An 18,991-nucleotide genomic window follows, 5' to 3' on the forward strand; every position below is an offset into this window, starting at 1 on the left:
AGAGTAGGCATAGAGGGAACTTACCTCAACATAATAAAGGCTATATATGACAAACCCACAGCCAACATCGTTCTCAATGGTGAAAAACTGAAACTATTTCCTCTAAGATCAGGAACAAGACAAGGTTGTCCACTGTCACCACTATTATTCAACATAGTTTTGGAAGTTTTAGCCACAGCAAATAGGGGAGAAAAAGCAATAAAAGAATCCAAATCAGAAAAGAAGAAGTAAAACTGTCACTATTCGCAGATGACATGATACTATATATAGAGAATCCTAAAGATGCTACCAGAAAACTACTAGAACTAATCAATGAATTTGATAAAGTAGCAGGATAGAAAATCAATGCACAGAAATCTCTTGCATTCCTATACACTAACGATGAAAAACCTGAAAGAGAAATTAAGGAAACACTCCCATATACCACTGCAAAAAAAAGAATAAAATACCTAGGAATAAACCTACCTAAGGAGACAAAAGGCCTGTATGCAGAAAATTATAAGACACTGATGAAAGAAATTAAAGATGATACAAATAGATGGAGAGATATACCATGTTCTTGGATTGGAAGAATCAACATTGTGAAAATGACTATACTACCCAAAGCAATCTACAGATTCAATGCAATCCCTATCAAACTACCAATGGCATTTTTCACAGAACTAGAACAAAAAATTTCACAATTTGTATGGAAACACAAAAGACCCTGAATAGCCAAAGCAATCTTGAGAAAGGAAAACGGAGCTGGAGGAATCAGGCTCCCTGACTTCAGACTATACTACAAAGCTACAGTAATCAAGACAGTATGGTACTGGCACAAAAACAGAAATATAGATCAATGGAACAGGATAGAAAGTCCAGAGCACATATGGTCACCTTATTTTTGATAAAGGAGGCAAGAATATACAATGGAGAAAAGAGAGCCTCTTCAATAAGTGGTGCTGGGACAACTGGACAGCTACATGGAAAAGAATGAAATTAGAACACTCTCTAACACCACACACAAAAATAAACTAAAAATGGATTAAAGACCTTAATGTAAGGCCAGACACTATAAAACTCTTAGAGGAAAACATAGGCAGAACACTCTATGACATAAATCACAGCAAGATCCTTTTTGACACACCTCCTAGAGAAATGGAAATAAAAACAAAAACAAATGGGACCTAATGAAACTTAAAAGCTTTTGCACAGCAAAGGAAACCATAAACAAGATGAAAAGACAACCCTCAGAATGGGAGAAAACATTTTCCAATGAAGCAAATGACAAAAGATTAATCTCCAAAATTTACAAGCAGCTCATGCAGCTCAATAACAAAAAAACAAACAACCCAATCTAAAAATGGGCAGAAGACCTAAACAGACATTTCTCCAAAGAAGATATACAGATTGCCAACAAACACATGAAAGGATGCTCAACATCACTAATTATTAGAGAAATGCAAATCAAAACCACAATGAGGTATCACCTCACACCAGTCAGAATGGCCATCATCAAAAAATCTACAAACAATAAATGCTGGAGAGGGCGTGGAGAAAAGGGAACCCTCTTGCACTGTTGGTGGGAATGTAAGTTGATACAGCCACAATGGAAAACAGTATGGAGGTTCCTTAAAAAACTACAAATAGAACTACCATATGACCCAGCAATCCCACTACTCGGCACATACCCTGAGAAAACCATAATTCAAAAAGAGTCATGTACCACAATGTTCATTGCAGCTCTATTTACAATAGCCAGGACATGGAAGCAACCTAAGTGTCCATCGACAGATGAATGGATAAAGAAGATGTGGCACATATATACAATGGAATATTACTCAGCCATAAAAAGAAACGAAATTGAGTTATTTGTAGTGAGGTGGAGGGACCTAGAGTATGTCATACAGAGTGAAGTAAGTCAGAAAAAGAAAAATAAATACCATATGCTAACACACATATATGGAATCTAAAAAAAAAAGGTTCTGAAGAACCTAGGGGCAGGACAGGAATAAAGATGCAGATGTAGAGAATGGACTTGAAGACATGGGGAGGGGGAAGAGTAAGCTGGGATGAAGTGAGAAAGTGGCATGGACATATATATACTACCAAATGTAAAATAGATAGCTAGTGGGAAGCAGCCCCATAGCACAGGGATATCAGCTTGGTGCTTTGTGATCACCTAGATGGGTGGGATAGGGAGGGTGGGAGGGAGACGCAAGAGGGAGGAGATATGGGGATATATATATATATATATAGCTATAGCTGATTCACTTTGTTATAAAGCAGAAACACACCACTGTAAAGCAATTATACTCCAATAAAGATGTCAAAAAAAAAAAGGACAAACTTACAGCTCTAAAGTAAGTGTCATGGGGGTGTAATATACAGCATGGTGACTATCTTTAATAATACAGTACTGCATATTTGAAAGTTGCTAAAGGAGTAGATTTTAAAAGTTCTCATCACAGAAAAAAATTTTTGTAACTATGAATGGTGATGGATGTTAACTAGACTTATTGTGGTGATCATTTTGCCACATATATTGATACAAATATTGAATCACTATGTTGTACACCTGAAACTAATATAATGTTATATGTAATTATATCTCAATAAAAAGTAACTCGTTTTGGGGCAATTTAAAAAAAAGAAATTCTTCCATCCAGATGGTTTTGCATCAAAAGCTTTAAATGGGCAGCCAGCAAGGGGAGGGGTGACTGGTCCTTTCTTGGGAGCATGTCTTCCACTCAAGGGGCTGAACCTTGAGTAAGAGGCTGGCAAATGTCTCTGGGGGAGGAGTAAGGTCCAGTGAGACCATCCCTCCATGAAAATCTCCTCAGGAACCTCCTCTGAGCTGTCAGTTGACATTTGTGTGCTCTGAGCTGTTCCACAGCTGCCAGCCACTGAGCCTGGAAGGTTCTGGCTCTGAGACCAGGAAAGTCCCCACCCCAGAAGATGGGAAGGGATGAGAAAAATCCAAGATGATCAGGACAAGGCCACAAGAATACAGGTGTCCCGAGGGACAGGGGTGTCCTGTGAATTGGTCCTGTTGTTGGTTCCTTCCTCCCAACTGGAGAGTGGCTGAGAATAGCTAGGTACACCTAACAGTCTCTGTCTCTTCCTCATTTACACAGATTTTGGACCGGTAATCCAAGCTGACAGACACTGTCTTACTCATCCTGTTGGGCTTCCAGATGCATCAGACACTTTGTTTTCAGGAACAGACATGCCCTCTGAATTCAACCTGGCTTTGATCATGTTGAAAATGAGAGGACTTCCCCTTGGCTCAGTTTAACTGAAGACAAGGGAAAGAGATGGCCTAGAACCTTGGTGAGTGACATGGCAAAGCTGGCACAGGTCAGGCAGTGAGCACACCAACCCACCTAATGGCTACGGCAGGTTGAGAGCCCCTTCCTGCTGGAGGCTGTGTATCCAGGTGGTGAAGACCACATGCTGAGGCCTGGCCTTGGTGCTTACCAGCTGTGTGACTTTGGGCAAGTAACACAGACTCTCAGTAAAGTGGGGATGATAAGTGTACTTAGCACTGAGTTCTCCAGCATTTAGTTGTGAGGATTACATCAGATAACATGGGTAAAGCACTTGACAAAGAGCTTGATACAAAGTGAGGGCTTCATAAATACAGCCACTGCTGCTGCTGCTGCTGGTGTGCTGTCATTAGCGTTTCAAAGCTTCCTCATTCCTGAAGATGGCAGAGTAGAAGGACTCAAGCTCACCTTCTCTCATGAAAGTACCAAAAGCACAACTAAGTGCTGAACAACCATCAACAAAAGACTCAAACCTACCAAAAAAGACATTCTACATCCAAAGTAGAACTCACAACAAAATGGTAGGAGGGGTGGTTTCATGATATATTCAAATCCCATACCCGTCGGTGGGTGACCCACAAACGGGAAAATAATTATATCACACAGATTCTCCCACAGGAATGAGAGTTCTGAGCCCCGCTTTCAGGCTCCTCAGCCTGGAGGTCTGGCATTGGGAGGAGGAGCCCCCAGAGCATTTGGCTTTGAAGGCCAGTGGGGCTTGAGTGCAGGAGTTCCACAGTACTGGGGGAAACAGAGACTCCATTCTTGGAGGGCACACACAAGGTTTCACATGTACTGGGAACCAGGGCAAAGCAGTGACCCCACAGGAGCCTGAGGCAGACATACTTGCGGGTCTTGGAGGGCCTCCTGGGGAGGTGGAGGTTGTCTGTGGCTCACTGTGGGGGCAAGGACACTGGGGGTAGAAACCTCAGTGAATATTCACTGGTGTGAGCTCTGCCGGAAGTCACCATTTTGGCTTCAAGACCTGGGCCCACCCAACACCCTGCAGGCTCCAGTGTTGGGACATCTCAGGCCAAACAACCAACAGGGTGAGAACACAGCCACACCCATCAGCAGACAGGCTGCCTAAAGTCATCCTGATCCTACAGCTGCCTGCTAAACACACACCTTGACATGGTCCTGCTCACCAGAGGGACAAGATCCAGCTCCACCAACTAGTGGGCAGGCACCAGCCACTTCCACCAGGAAGCCTGCACAAGCCCCTGGACCAACCTCACCCATCAGGGGGCAGACACCAGTAGCTAGAGGAGCTACAATCCTACAGCCTGAGGAATGGAGGCCACAAACACAGAAAGTTAAACAAAATGAGATGGCAGAGGAATATGTTCCAGATGAAGGAACAAGATGAAACTTTGGAAGACCAACTAAGTGAAATGGAGATAGGCAATCTTCTTGAAAAAGAATTCAGAGTAATGATAGTAAAGATATCAAAGATCTCCGAAGAAGAATGGAGGCACAGACTGAGAAGATACAAGAAATGTTTAACAAAGAGCTAGAACATTTAAAGAACAAACAGAGATGTACAATAGAATAACTGAAATGAATAATACACTAGGAAGAATCAATAGCAAAATAAATGAGGCAGAAGAGCAATAAATGAGCTAGAAGACAGAGGGGTGGAAATCACCACTATGCAACAGAATTTTAAAAAAAAATGAAAAGAAATAAGGACAGTCTCAGAGACCCCTGGTACAACATTAAATGCACCAACATTCACATTATAGGGATCCCAGAAGGAGATGAGAGAGAGAAAGGGCCTGAGAAAATATTTGAAGAGATAATACCTGAAAACTTCCCTAACATGGGAAAGGAAATATTCACTCAAGTCCAGGGTATGCAGAGTCCCATACAGGATAAATCCAAGGAGGAACACACCGAGACACATAGTAATCAAACTGACAAAAATTAAAGACAAAGAAAAAATATTAAAAGCAACAAGAGAAAAGCAACAAATAACATGCAAGGGAACTCCCATAAGGATATCAGATGATTTTTCAGCATGAACTCTGCAGGCCAGGAGCGAGTGGCATGATATATTTAACGTGATGAAAGGGAAAAACTACAACCAAGAATACTCTACCCAGCAAGGTTCTCATTCAGATTCAATGGAGAGATCAAAACCTTTACAAACAAGCAAAAGCTAAGAGAATTCAGCACCACCAAACCAGCTTTACAACAAATGCTAAAGGAACTTCTCTAGACAGAAAAGAAAAGGCCACAACTAGAAACAAGAAAATTATAAATGGGAAAGCTCTCTGGTAAAAGCAAACATACAGGAAAGGTAGGAAATCATCCACACACAAATATGATATCAAAACCAGCATTCATGAGAAGAGGAGAGTACAGATGCAGCATATTGGAAATGCAATGAAAATTAAGAGAGCAGTAACTTGAAATAATCTTGTATATATATAGACTGCTATATCAAAACCTCATGGGAACTGCAAACCAAAAATCTACAATAGATACACACACACAAAAGAAAACAATCTAAACAAGAGAACAAGAGAACAATCTCACAAGAGAACAAAAGAGGAAGGGAAGAAAAAAGACCTACAGAAACAAATCCAAAACAGTTAACAAAATGGCAATACGAACATACTTATAAATAATTACGTTAAATGTAAATGTATTAAATGCTCCAACCAAAAGACACAGACTGGCTGAATGGATACAAAAACAAGACTTGGATATATGCTGTGTACAAGAGATCCACTTCAGATCTAGGGACACATATGGACTGACAGTGAGGGGATGGAAAAAGGTATTCCATGCAAATGGAAATCAGAAGAAAGCTAGAGGAGCAATATTCACATCAGACAAAATAGACTTTAAAATAAAGACTGTTACAACAAGAGACAAAGAAGGATACTACATAACGATAAAGGGATCAATCCAAGAAGAATATATAACAATATATAACAATTGTAAATATGTAAATATATGCACCCAACATAGGAGCACCAAATATATATGGCAAATACTAACAGCCATGAAAGGAGAAATCTACAGTAACACAGTAATAGTGGGAGACTATAACACCCCACTTACATCAATGGACAAATCATCCAGACAGAAGATCAATAAGGAAACAGGCCTTAAATGACACATTAGACCAGATGGACTTAATTGATATTTATAAAACATTCCGTCCCATAGCACCAGAATACACATTCTTCTCAAGTGCATATGGAACATTCTCCAGGATAGATCACATCTTGGGCCACAAATCAAGCCTTGGTAAATTTAAGAAAACTGAAATCACATCAAGCATCTTTTCTGACCCCAGTGGTACGAGATTAGAAATCAACTACAAGAAAAAAAACTGTAAAAAGAACACAAACACATGGAGGCTAAACAATATGTTACTAATCAACCAATGGATCACTGAAGAAATCAAAGAGGGAATCAGAAAATACTTACAGACAAATGACAACAAAAACACAATGATCCAAAACCTATGGGATGCAGCAAAAGCAGTTCTAAGAGGGAAGTTTGGAGCAAGACAACCTTACCTCAGGAAACAAGAAAAATCTCAAACGAATAACCTAACCTTATAACTAAAGCAACTAGAGAAAGAAGAACAAACAAAACCCAAAGTTAATAGAAATCATAAAGATCAGAGCAGAAATAAATGAAATAGACACGAAGAAAACAATAGAAAAGATCGATGAAACTAAAAGCTGGTTCTTTGAAAAGATAAACAAAATTGATAAACTTTTAGCCAGACTCATCAAGAAAGAAAAGAGAGGGCTGAAAACAATAAAATTTGAAATGAAGAAGGGACGTTACAAGGGACACCACAGAAATACAAAGGATCATAAGATACTACTACAAGCAACTATATGGCAATAAGATGGACAAGCTAGAAGAAATGGACAAATTCTTAGAAAGGTGTAATCTCCCAAGACTGAACTAGGAAGAAATAGAAAATATGAACAAACCAATCATAAGTATTGGAATTGAAACTGTGATTTTAAAACATCCAACAAGGGACTTCCCTGGTGGTCCAGTGGTAAAGAATCCGCCTTCCAATGCAGGGGACACGGGTTTGATCCCTGGTCGGGGAACTAAGGTCCCACACACCACGGGGCAACTCAGCCCACATGACACAAATACTGAGCTTGCGCGACTCAGTGAGAGAGCCCACGTGTTGCAAAATACAGAGCCCACGCATTCTGGAGCCTGCGTGCTACAGCTACAGAGCCCACATGCCCTGGAGCCCACGTGCCACAACTAGAGAGAGAAAACCTGCACGTCACAACTATAGAGAAGCCTGCGTGCCACAACTAGAGAGAAGCCCGTGCACCACAACTAGAGAGAAGCCTGCGCGCTGCAATGAAAACCCCGTGCCTCAACGAAAGATCCCACGTGCCGCAACTAAGGCCTAACACAGCCAAAAACATTAAGAAAATAAATAAATTTAAAAAAAAAATCCAACAAAGAAAAGTCCAGGATCAGGCTTCACAGGAGAATTCTATCAAACATTTAGAGAAGAGTTAACACCTATCCTTATGAAACTCTTCCAAAAACTGCAGAGGAAGGAGCACTCCCAAGCTCATTGTATAAGCCTACCATCAGCCTGATACCAAAACCAGACAAAGATACCACAGAAAAAGAAAATTATAGGCCAACATCACTGATGAACATGGACACAGAAATCCTCAACAGAATACTAGCGAACTGAATCCAACAATACATTAAAAGGATCATATACCATGATCAAGTGGGAGTTACCCCAGGGATGCAAGGATTTTTCAATATCCGCAAATCAATCAGTGTGATACACCACATTAAGAAATTGAAGAATAAAAACCATATGATAATCTCAATAGATGCAGAAAAACCTTTTGATAAAATTCAACACCCATGGGGACTTCCCTGGTGGCACAGTGGTTAAGAATCCGCCTGCCAGTGTAGGGGACATGGGTTCAATCCCTGGTCCGGGAAGATCCCACATGCCGTGGAGCAACTAAACCCGTGCGCCACAACTACTGAGCCTGCGCTCTAGAGCCTGCAAGCCACAACTACTGAAGTCTGCACACTTAGAGCCCATGCTCTGCAACAAGAGAAGCCACCGCAATGAGAAGCCCGTGCACCGCAATGAAGAGTAGCCCCCTCTTGCCGCAACTAGAAAGCCCACACACAGCAACGAAGACCCAATGCAGCCAAAAAAAAAAAAAACCTAATGAGTACTGTGACGCTCCTAAAGAAGGTTACGGTATGCAGCGCTCCTAAAGAAGGTTACGGTATGCAGCACCCCCAAATTAAAAAAAAAAATTCAACACCCATTTATGATAAAAAAACTCTCCAGGGACTTCCCTGCTGGTCCAGTGGGTAAGACACCGTGCTCCCAACATAGGGGACTGGGGTTCAATCCCTGGTCAGGGAACTAGATCCCACACTCATGCTGCAATTAAGTTTTCATGCTGCAGCTAAGAGTCTGCATGCTACAACTAAGAAGTCTGCATTCCACAACTAAGAAGGTCCCACATGCTGCAACTAAAAAGATCCCACATGCTGCAACACAAAAGATCCCACATGCTGCAACGAAGATCCCATGTGCCACAACTAAGATCCAGTGCAGCCAAAATCAACAAATTAATAATGAAATAAATAAAATAAATATTAAAAAAAAACCTCTCCAGAAAGTGGGCATAGAGGGAACCTACCTCAACATAATGAAGACCATATATGACAAACCCACAGCTAACAACATTCTCTCAGTGAAAATCTGAAAGTGTTTCCTCTAAGATTAGGAACAAGACAAGGATGCCCACTCTCACCACTTTTACTCAACATAGTTTTGGAAGTAATCCATGGTAATCAGAGAAGAAAAAGAAATAAATGGAATCCAGGTTGGAAAAGGAGAAGTAAAACTGTCACTGTTTGCAAATGACATGATACTCTACATAGAAAATCCTAAAGATGCTACCAGAAAACTACCTGAGCTAATCAGTGAATTCGGTAAAGTTGCAGGATACAAAATTAATACACAGAAATCTGTTGCATTCCTATACACTAAAGTTTCTATACAAAGGAAGTTCAGATAGAGAAATTAAAGAAACAATCCCATTTACCATCGCATCAAAAGGAAGAAAATAACTGGGAATAAACCTCCCTAAGGAGAAAAAGACCTGTACTCTGAAAACTATACAGACACTGATCAAAGAAATCGAAGGTGACAGAAACTGATGGAAAGATCCACCATGTTCTTGGATTAGAAGAATCAATATTATCAAAATGCCTATACTACCCATGGCAATCTATAGATTCAATGCAATCCCTATCAAACTACCAAAGACATTTGTCACAGAACAACAACAAAAATTTAAAAATTTGTATGGAAACACAAAAGACTCTGAATAGCCAAGGCAATCCTGAGAAAGAAAACTGAAGCTGGAGGAATCAGGCTCCCTGACTTCAGACTATACTATAAAGTTACAGTCATCAAAACAGTATGGTTCTGGCACAAAAACAGAAATATAGACCAATGGAACAGGATAGAAAACCCAGAAATAAACCCACGCACCTAAGGTCAATTAATGTATGACAAAGGATGCAAGAATATACAATGGAGAAAAGACAGTCTCTTCAACAAATGGTGCTGGGAAAACTGGACAGCTACATGTAAAAGAATGAACTTAGGACACTCTCTAACACCATACACAAAGATAAATTCAACATGGGTCAAAGACCTAAATGTAAGGTCAGACACTATAAAACTCTTAGAGGAAAACATAGGCAGAACATTCTTTGACATAAATTACAGCAATAGCCTTTTGGATCCACCTCCTAGAGTAATGAAAATAAAAACAAAAATAAGCAAATGCGACCTAATTAAACTAAAGAACTTTTGCACAGCAAAGGAAACGATAAACAAAATGAAAACACAACCCACAGAATGGGAGAAAATATTTGTAAATGAAGCCACTGAGAAGGGATTAACCTTCCAAATATACAGACAGCTCATGCAGCTCTATATTAAAAAACAAAAAAACAAACTGCCCCCCCCAAACAACCCAATCAAAAATGGGCAGAATATCAGATAGACATTTCTCCAAAGAAGACATACAGATGACCAAAAAGCACTTGAAAAGGTGCTCAACATCTCTAATTATTAGAGAAATTCAAATCAAAACTACAATCAGGGGGCTTCCCTGGTGGCGCAGAGGTTAAGAATCTGCCTGCCAATGCAGGGGACACGGGTTCGAGCCCTGGTCTGGGAAGATCCCACATGCTGCGGAGCAGCTAGGCCTGTGAGCCACAACTACTGAGCCCACATGCCACAACTACTGAAGCCCGCGTGCCTAGAGCCCATGCTCCACAACAAGAGAAGCCACCGCAATGAGAAGCCCACATGCCGCAATGAAGAGTAACCCCTGCTCGCCGCAACTAGAAAAAGCCCGCGTGCAGCAATGAAGACCCAATGCAGCCAAAAATAAAATAAATAAATAAATTTTAAAAAAACAAAAAAAACCAAAACTACAATCAGGTATCACCTCACACCAGTTAGAATGGCCATCAAAAAGCCTACAAACAATAAATGCTGGGGAGGTGTGGAGAAAAGGGAACCCTCCTACACTGTTGGTGGGAATGTAAATTGATGCAGCCACTATGGAGAACAGAACAGGGATCCTTAAAAAACTAAAAGTAGAGCTACCATATGATCCAGCAATCCTACTCCTGGCCATCTATCTGGAGAAAACCATAATTCAAAAAGATACATGCACCCCTGTGTTCATGCAGAATTATTTACAATGGCCAAGACATGGAAGCAACCTAAATATTCATCAACAGAAGAATGGATAAAGAAGATGTGGTACATATATACAATGGAATACTCCTCAGCCATAAACAAGAATGCAGTAATGCCATTTGTAGCAACATGGATGGACCTAGAGATTATCATACTAAGTGAAGTAAGTCAGACAGAAAGACAGATATCATATGATATCACTTATATGTGGAATCTAAAAAATGATACAAATGAACTTATTTACAAAATAGAAACAGACTCACAAACTTCAAAAACATACTCATAGTTACCAAAGGGGAAAGGTGATAGGGGGAGGGATAAATTAGGAGTTTGGGATTAACAGATATATACCAGTATATATAAAACAGATAATCAACAAGGACCTACTGTATACCACAGGGAACTCTACTCAATATTCTGTAATAACCTATATGGGAAAAGAATCTGACAAAGAATGGATACATATATTTGTATAACTAAATCACTTTGCTGTATACCTGAAACTAACACAACATTGTAAGTCAACTATACTCCAATATAAAGTAAAAATTAAATTAAAACAAAGTATTGAAGAGCTAAAAAAAAAAGGAACTATGTGTGGACAATTTCACTCTGATATTTTTAGAAACTAAAGCAAAAGGGAAAATCTACTGTCATTTGATTTTCATTTTTCAACAACAGAACAAAAGGACACGGAAAAGTTTGTAAAAATGGTTATTTTTCTCCCTTGGCTTAAATGTCCCCCCTGTAAAATAAAGACATTAGGCAAGGTAAAAAAAAAAGCTTCTTCATTCCCCAAACTAAAAGCTATCTTTTGAGGGTCAGAGAAACTATGCCCCAGAGAGTTTAGGGGACTTGAGCAACACTGCACCACAAGCAGGGCCAAAGCAGCAGCAGTGCCCATGAGCTCTGACTCACAGGCCAGTTCCCTAGCCACAGGGGCACAGCACTTTTCCTGGGCACCAAGAAGTGTCCTGGGCCTGCTGAGTGTCAGAGAGCCACCTCGGAAGGCCAGGGGCAGGGGCTCACCGATCAGGGTCATCGCTGAAGAAGTAGTTGACTTCCCCGAAGGTGCCCACGTCATTGTCTGTTGCCTGCAAAGGTAAGAAAAAGAAGTCATTACTGCCAGAACCAGCCGAGGCTCCCAATCTCAGCAGGAAATGTCCACAGCAAACCCGTGCTTCCCCCACACAACTCCTCAGGCCCAGGCCGAATTTTCTAGAGCCATGCTGTTCAATAAGGTTTTCACCAGTCACAAACGGCGATTTAAATTAATACTGGAGGGGCTTCCCTGGTGGCGCAGTGGTTGGGAATCTGCCTGCCAATGCAGGGGACACGGGTTCGAGCCCTGGTCTGGGAAGATCCCACATGCCGCGGAGCGACTGGGCCCGTGAGCCACAATTACTGAGCCTGCGCGTCTGGAGCCTGTGCTCCGCGATAAGAGAGGCCGCGATAGTGAGAGGCCCGCGCACCGCGATGAAGAGTGGCCCCCACTTGCCGCAACTGGAGAAAGCCCTCGCACAGAAACGAAGACCCAACACAGCCATAAATAAATAAATAAATAAATAAATAAAATATTAAAAAAAAAAAAAAAGTACTAGAATTTGAGTCCTGATCCTATTCAAACTGTTTAAAAAAAAAAAAAATAAATTAATACTGGAGCACACAGTTCCGGAGGATCAGTCTTCTACCTAAATCTCTAACTATGCGAAACCACCCCTCCTGGACTCATGTCAGACATTCTCTGTAGATGCTCAGAGGGCTTGGGGGAGAGACCCTAGACCTGTGGCTTGGGGTCATAACTTGTAGGTTTACAAAATACCTCAAACAAAAGTGGGGGTGGGTTCAACCATCTGGTGGCCTCCTCCGGTGACTCTCCTCCAGTCCCCAAAGCCTTCAAGTCAGATGTGGTACCTAGTGGGGGAGGCCTCTTGGGTGGATTTCTGGTGTTCCCCCTTCTTTAACCCTGGGAATAATCCACTGCATGTATCAAGCAGACTGTCATCTGGTTGGCAACCTCTTCTGCTGGAAACCGTCTGCTGCCCACCCCCACCCATCTTCTTTGGCATCCCTCTCTGCTCGAACAAGTGGTCCAAGTGGGACCTAGTCCTGTGACCTCAGGGACTAGGCTGGGAGTGGTCCATGACCGCAGCAGGGGCCTATTAGAATCCTTCCCTGGGATTCTTCTTATTGCTGCTGGGGATAAAAGCTTTCCTCTGGGGCAGTGAAGCTGGGACGATGTGAAGTGGGAGTTGCTGGATGTGTAGGGAGGATGAAGAGAGGGGTTGATCTTGGTAGTTCTAGAGTCCTGAATCTGACATCCCTTCCCACCTCAGTTTGGTTTGTGAGTCCAACAAGATCTCTTTTATCCAGGCTGGTCCAAGTTGGCTTTCTATCACCTACAGTCAGAAGAGACTGGAGCGAGAGTGGCTTGCCTTATGCCTGATGATGATGGCAACAATGGTGACCACTGCCAGCCTGCACTCCATATATTTTACATTGTCAAAGGGCATCCAGGTTTATTAAGACCTCATTTTATCCTCACAACTGTCCCAACATGATGAGGAAGACACACATTTCTACCCATCACACAGATCACAAAACTGAGGCCCAGACCACAGTGAGGTCTGGTGTAACCCTGTCACCACTCTAGGTCATGAGCAGGTTCAAGCAGAGTGGGGCAGAACCTGAGATCCCTACTCCCATTCCAGGTTTCCTTCCTTTAGGCCACCTACGTGGGGCCCCTCTCCATCCCCTCCCTTGTCCAGGACAATGGTAGTTATAGTAGAGGCTTGGCTTTTGCGGCTGGAACCTCTGGGCTTCTGCACTGTCGCTGGCGTGGTTACATTCCACAGTGCAGACTAAGTGACACCATTCATGCATTCATTCAATAGTTACTTAGTAAGCATGTACTCTGTGCCAGGCACTGTGACCTCTGCTCCCTCCCTGGCCATGCCCTAGAGCTGGGCAAACTGCTACCTGCCACCAGAAGCCTGGAGGGAAAGGCCTTGGGCTGACCTTAGGGTCATCTGTTTTACACTCAGGGCTTCTCTAAGATCACAGCTGGATAAAGGTTCTGCTGCTAAAAATATGTTTCAATACCTATTTTTGTTTATTTTTATTTTTTAGCTTTGAGGTATAATTGATAAAAATTATTTTATAACTTTATTATACAATAAATTATGATAATATATTGAGGTATAATTGACAATGGAAAAGATTCCCACTATTTAGTTAATTAACCACCCATCACCTCACAGATTTACCCTTTTGTTCCTTGTCTGGTGAGAATACTTAAGTTCTACTCTCTCAGCAAATTTCAATGGTACGGTACAGTGTTATCAGCTATAGTCACCATGTTATACATTAGATCCTCAGACCTTATTCATCTTATAACAAAGTTTGTACCCGTTGATCAGCCTCTCCCTATTTCCCCCTGCTCAATACCTTGGTACTAAATATTTTTTGAGGTTCCTTTTAAAGTTCTTGGATTCTGTGAAATCTATTCCATTCTGTGTTCTTTACAATAAACCCGAATTTCAAGAAAACGCCAACTTGTGTTCAGTATATTGAATTCAGGAAGGCAGAGAAGTAAATGATATATTCCAAATGATTTAAATGAAAAAAAGTGTTTATACCCAAAGGGTTAAGATCTCAGTTTTCCAGAAAAGTTGGTTATCCAGAAGGAAGCCAATTCCAGGGGCTGTGGGCAGCCTGCTTTTAAGGACAGGCTCTTGTACCCACTGTTCCATTCAGTGTCCCCACTGTGTTCAGCAGACTGTGTGTGGACCTCTGTCTTCTCACCGCCCTGGCCAGGCTCCAAGAGCATCACAGGTTCTCGGGGGATGCATGTCTAATAAATGGAAAGGTAAACGCCGAGCTATGTAACCCACCCTCTAACCCAGGACCGATTCCAGGGAAGACCCTCCCCCGTGCCCTGAGCCACTCCTCCCGACAACCGCATTTATCGACTCCTTGCACTTATCACGTATTGTATCTTCATAATGACCCTATGACGTAGGTGCTATTATTACTACCATCCCCAATTTACAGATGGGGAAACTGAGGCACAGAGAGAGTGAACAGCTCACCCAAGGCTTCACAGCTAAAAGAGCGGCAAAGTTAGGATTTGAACCCAGTGCCGGCTTGTCACATCCTTCGCCTCAACGTGTTCTTGCTTCTAAACCAAGAAGAGAACTTGTTCGCAGAAGGAGAGGTGTCTGGTTATTCCAGGGCAGAGGAGACCAAAACTTCTGATAATAAGCCCACCTCTCTCCTCCCCTTTCAGGGACCAGAGAAGGCGGGGAGGCACCCATAAGTCCCCTTTCATTCCACCAACAAATGATCACCACCATGCATGGTATTACTAGACTATAATAACTGCAGCTCAGTCTGGGGAGCAGCTGACCAGATGCCATCAAGCCCTTTGGCGAGGGGTGAGTGTAATGCAGAGACCCTAGCTCCAGGTCAGAGTCAGCAGCCCAGGTCACCGTGTGACCAAACAGCAACCTCCTGGGGCCTCGGCATCCTCATTTGTCAAAGGAAAGGGTTTGGGGAAGCAAAGAGGGTAGGGCTGCATCTGCCAGGCTCGCCTCTCAGCCTGGACAGTGCCTGGCACATGGCAGGTGCTTCACAAATGCTTGGAAAATGAAGGAACCAATTCTAGTAAGAAAGGGGTGGTGGAGAGATGGGGGCAAAAGCGAGGAGAGCGGATTCTAAGGGAAAGGGAGGGGCGAAAAGAAGGAGAGAGGGAAAAGGAGGGGAGAGGCTAGGAGCGGCAGAGGGGTCAGCAGAGTGGGCTGGGCCAAGCCACACGGGGGGTTCCCTGCCCCTGAAGGTCACATCGGGACCCTGGGGACAAGCCCTCCACATCTATGTGCCCTATGGAATTGCACTCGGACTGTTAGGGTGGGAAGGACCCCCGAGGTCCCCCTGTCCAGTCCTCTTCACCCTGAGGCTCAGGGAAGTTAGGTGACGAGCCCCTGGGAACAAGATAGAACTGTCTTCTCTCTCCAGGCAGACGCTGGCCTCTACCACCCCTGCCGAGTCCCCACTCCCTCCCCGAGTGGACTGAGCACAGCCATGGTTCCCACGGTGACCCCTCTCCCCAGGGGCCTCTTGCTGCCCGCCCAGGCCGCCGATGCTAACCGGGGAAGATTTGTGGGTCCTTTAGTGCCACCGTCTAATGACCGTATGAAATATGTATGCCTGGTGATGAGGAGAGGGAGAACTTTCATTTTTCGCGTGCACGAAGCAGACTAACGTGAAGATGAAAAGCTACTTCCGTGCGCCTGCCAGGGTGGGAGCAGCCAGCGCCAACACAAAGGGCCTGGTCCAGTGCCAGGCTGCTGCGGGGCCTGGTAGGGGCCTGTGCCCAGAGAAGGCAGCAAATCTGCCCACTAGGCGGCCCTGCTGAAGGCCCTCCTCCTCTACACGCGTTCTTAGCCCTGTACTTGGGCCTTGGCTGCCAGCTCCGGCCTCATCTCTGACCACGTGCAGCCTGGACCATGTGCGGCTCCCGGGCCTGACCGGCTCTGCTCATGCTGTTCCCTCTGCCGGGATCGCTTCCTTCCTCTCCCACCTGGCTCCCCCGCTCCTGTCCTCCTGGCTCCCCAAGGCTGGGTTAGGGCTCCACCCTGCTGGAGATATTCCCAGCTGTGACTGCTCTGTGGAGCTGATGTGTCTCCCACCCCAGGAGGCTGCGGATCCCCGAGGCCAGGGTGGGGTCACGGGGCCTGGACATCAGGGCGGCTCAGGAAAGCTCCTATATCCGTCAGCTACAGGTACACCTGCATCCGCATCCACATCCACACCACGTATGTATGTATACTGTTTCATTTTGGCCACACCCATACGTGGCAAGTACTGTTAGAACCCTCTGCTCCCTGTCTTTAACAAACAAGGAAACAGAGGCAGGATGATAAGGAACTTTCCCAAGATTTCACAGCTGGTAAGCGCCAGAGCTGGCCTCCAGGTCCCTGTGTTGAAAACCGTTTAGCAGCTTGTGGCATACGCCCTCGGAGCAGCGTCCTGTGGAGGCCAAGGAGCTGCTTGGCCGTGCTGGCCAGCCCAGTAGAGGGCGCTGCTGGGGTCTCCTCCACTACCCACCCTGCAACCTGTCCCACCCAGGCAGGTCTCTGTCCCAGCCCCACTCTGCTTGTTGCAGCACTTTTCACAACAACCTCCTTCCCAGAACCTGCTTTGTGCCTAAGCAACTGAAAAATCAACAGACGAATCACGTGCCAAACAGACAGTGAACCTCGGGCCCACTTTAGGAAGGAGGGCTTGAGAAGTGACCAGGGGCCTGTGCAGAGAGAACAAATGTCCTCCTCAGGCCATGAACACCCTTCCTCCTGCCACGTTCTGGGACGTTCTGTCTCCCTGCAGGGTCACTTCCGGGATCTTGCAGGCCAGTCAGATGGCTACAGGGATGGGGGAAGGGGATGGCCCAGCTGGCCAGGCTGGTTGACTCTCATATTGTACCTGGCGACTCTAAGAAATGTCAAACCAGGGTTCCAGGTGGGCACCTCAACTGTGCTGCTGGCCCCCTCTCTGATGCCTCTGTGTCCCTGTTACTATTCCACCTGGGCTAGAATCTCACCCGCAGGTACACACTAGCACATTTTGCCACTTGCCATGACTCTCATAAGATGCCCAGGGGTAAGAAGTCAAAACCAATGGCTAAAATGATCTTCCTCTGCTCAAAGACCTTCAAAGGCTCCCCACTGCTGCTGAATTAATTTCAGACCAGCACCTGTCGTCAAGGCTCTGCAGAGCCTGGCTGGCCTTGGCGATTTTGTATCCATCTCTCCCTGATGCACCCAAACTGTCCTCTCATTGCCTGGTTGCATCATCCCTTCATTCCGTAACTGCTGCCCACCCCTCCAAATGCCCCCTCCCTTAGGGAGCTCCCTGGTTGCTTGCTGTTCCTGACCTGAGAGCCCCTGGCTGGACCTGTTTTAGAAGAATACTCAGCAGTCTGCTGTCCCTGAAACCTGCTTGTGTATGCCCCGTTCCCTCGCCTTGACGGACAAGTCTGTACCTATTTTTGTATACTGTGTTGTGCCTGGCACAGGGCTCAAAATCTTCGTCAAATTTAGTAAAATCTGGGATTTCCATTGCCAGACACTGAGGGCCAGCACGACCTTCCTTCTGGGGGGCTAGTGCTCCCATCAGCAAACACCTTGGTGGGCCGTGAGCAGTCAGAGTGGGGTTCCTTAGGTTGCCCAGGAGGCAGGGCTGGGGTTTATAAAGCATCTCCAGTAAGTCTCCCAAGCTCAGGTCTCTCGTCCAAGCTCGCTACTGGCCAAACCTTAGAGGCGGGTGGGATGGGGGGTGGGGGGAGCACTCACTGAGCAGCCCTCACCGTCAGCCTGCAGGCACGTGCAGAGCAGGTGAGAAGGACAGCGTGGGTGTGGAGGGGCAGATGGGGGGGGCGCCTGGCACACCACAGAAAGAACCTTCACCAAGATGATGATCAGACTCGCGCTCAGTCACGTGCTCAGTAAATACTTTCCGAGCTTTTCCAATGTGTCAGCTACTGTGCCCGGCTCTGAAGCCACGGCCATCAGCATGACAATGCCCTTGCTGGAATGTGACTTATAATCAGAAAGGGGAGACAGACAATAATGGAGGAGAGAAATAGCTAAATAACAATTTCAGACAGTGGTAAGAAGTGTGGGGAAGTACAGCAGAAAATGGGCTAGCAGGTGACTTGGTTGCTATTTTAGGTTGACTAGTCCTGGAGAAGATCTTTGGCAAAGTGTATTTGGGTCTACAGGGCAGTCACTGGCTGGACACCGAGAAGCCTGGGAGGTCCTGGTGAGAACCGCTCTCACCGAGGCCCAGAGGCGGCTCAGAATGTCTCTGTCTCCTCCAGGGGAAGCGTCTGCAGCCCAGGAAG

General features: G+C 44.6%; 1 protein-coding gene across 2 annotated transcripts in view; it reads right to left on the reverse strand.

Moving 5' to 3' along the window:
• Positions 1 to 18,991, reverse strand: part of CDH23 (cadherin related 23) — a 399,895-nt gene that overhangs the window by 152,793 nt on the left and 228,111 nt on the right. For both annotated transcript variants that reach the window (XM_036828302.1, XM_036828301.1), the window contains one exon: positions 12,118 to 12,182. In XM_036828302.1, the coding sequence (XP_036684197.1) occupies positions 12,118 to 12,182 (65 nt within the window). The remainder of the gene's footprint in view (positions 1 to 12,117; positions 12,183 to 18,991) is intronic.

Source organism: Balaenoptera musculus, chromosome 16 (assembly GCF_009873245.2).
Source record: "Balaenoptera musculus isolate JJ_BM4_2016_0621 chromosome 16, mBalMus1.pri.v3, whole genome shotgun sequence".
In the NCBI taxonomy this organism is placed as follows: domain Eukaryota; kingdom Metazoa; phylum Chordata; class Mammalia; order Artiodactyla; family Balaenopteridae; genus Balaenoptera; species Balaenoptera musculus.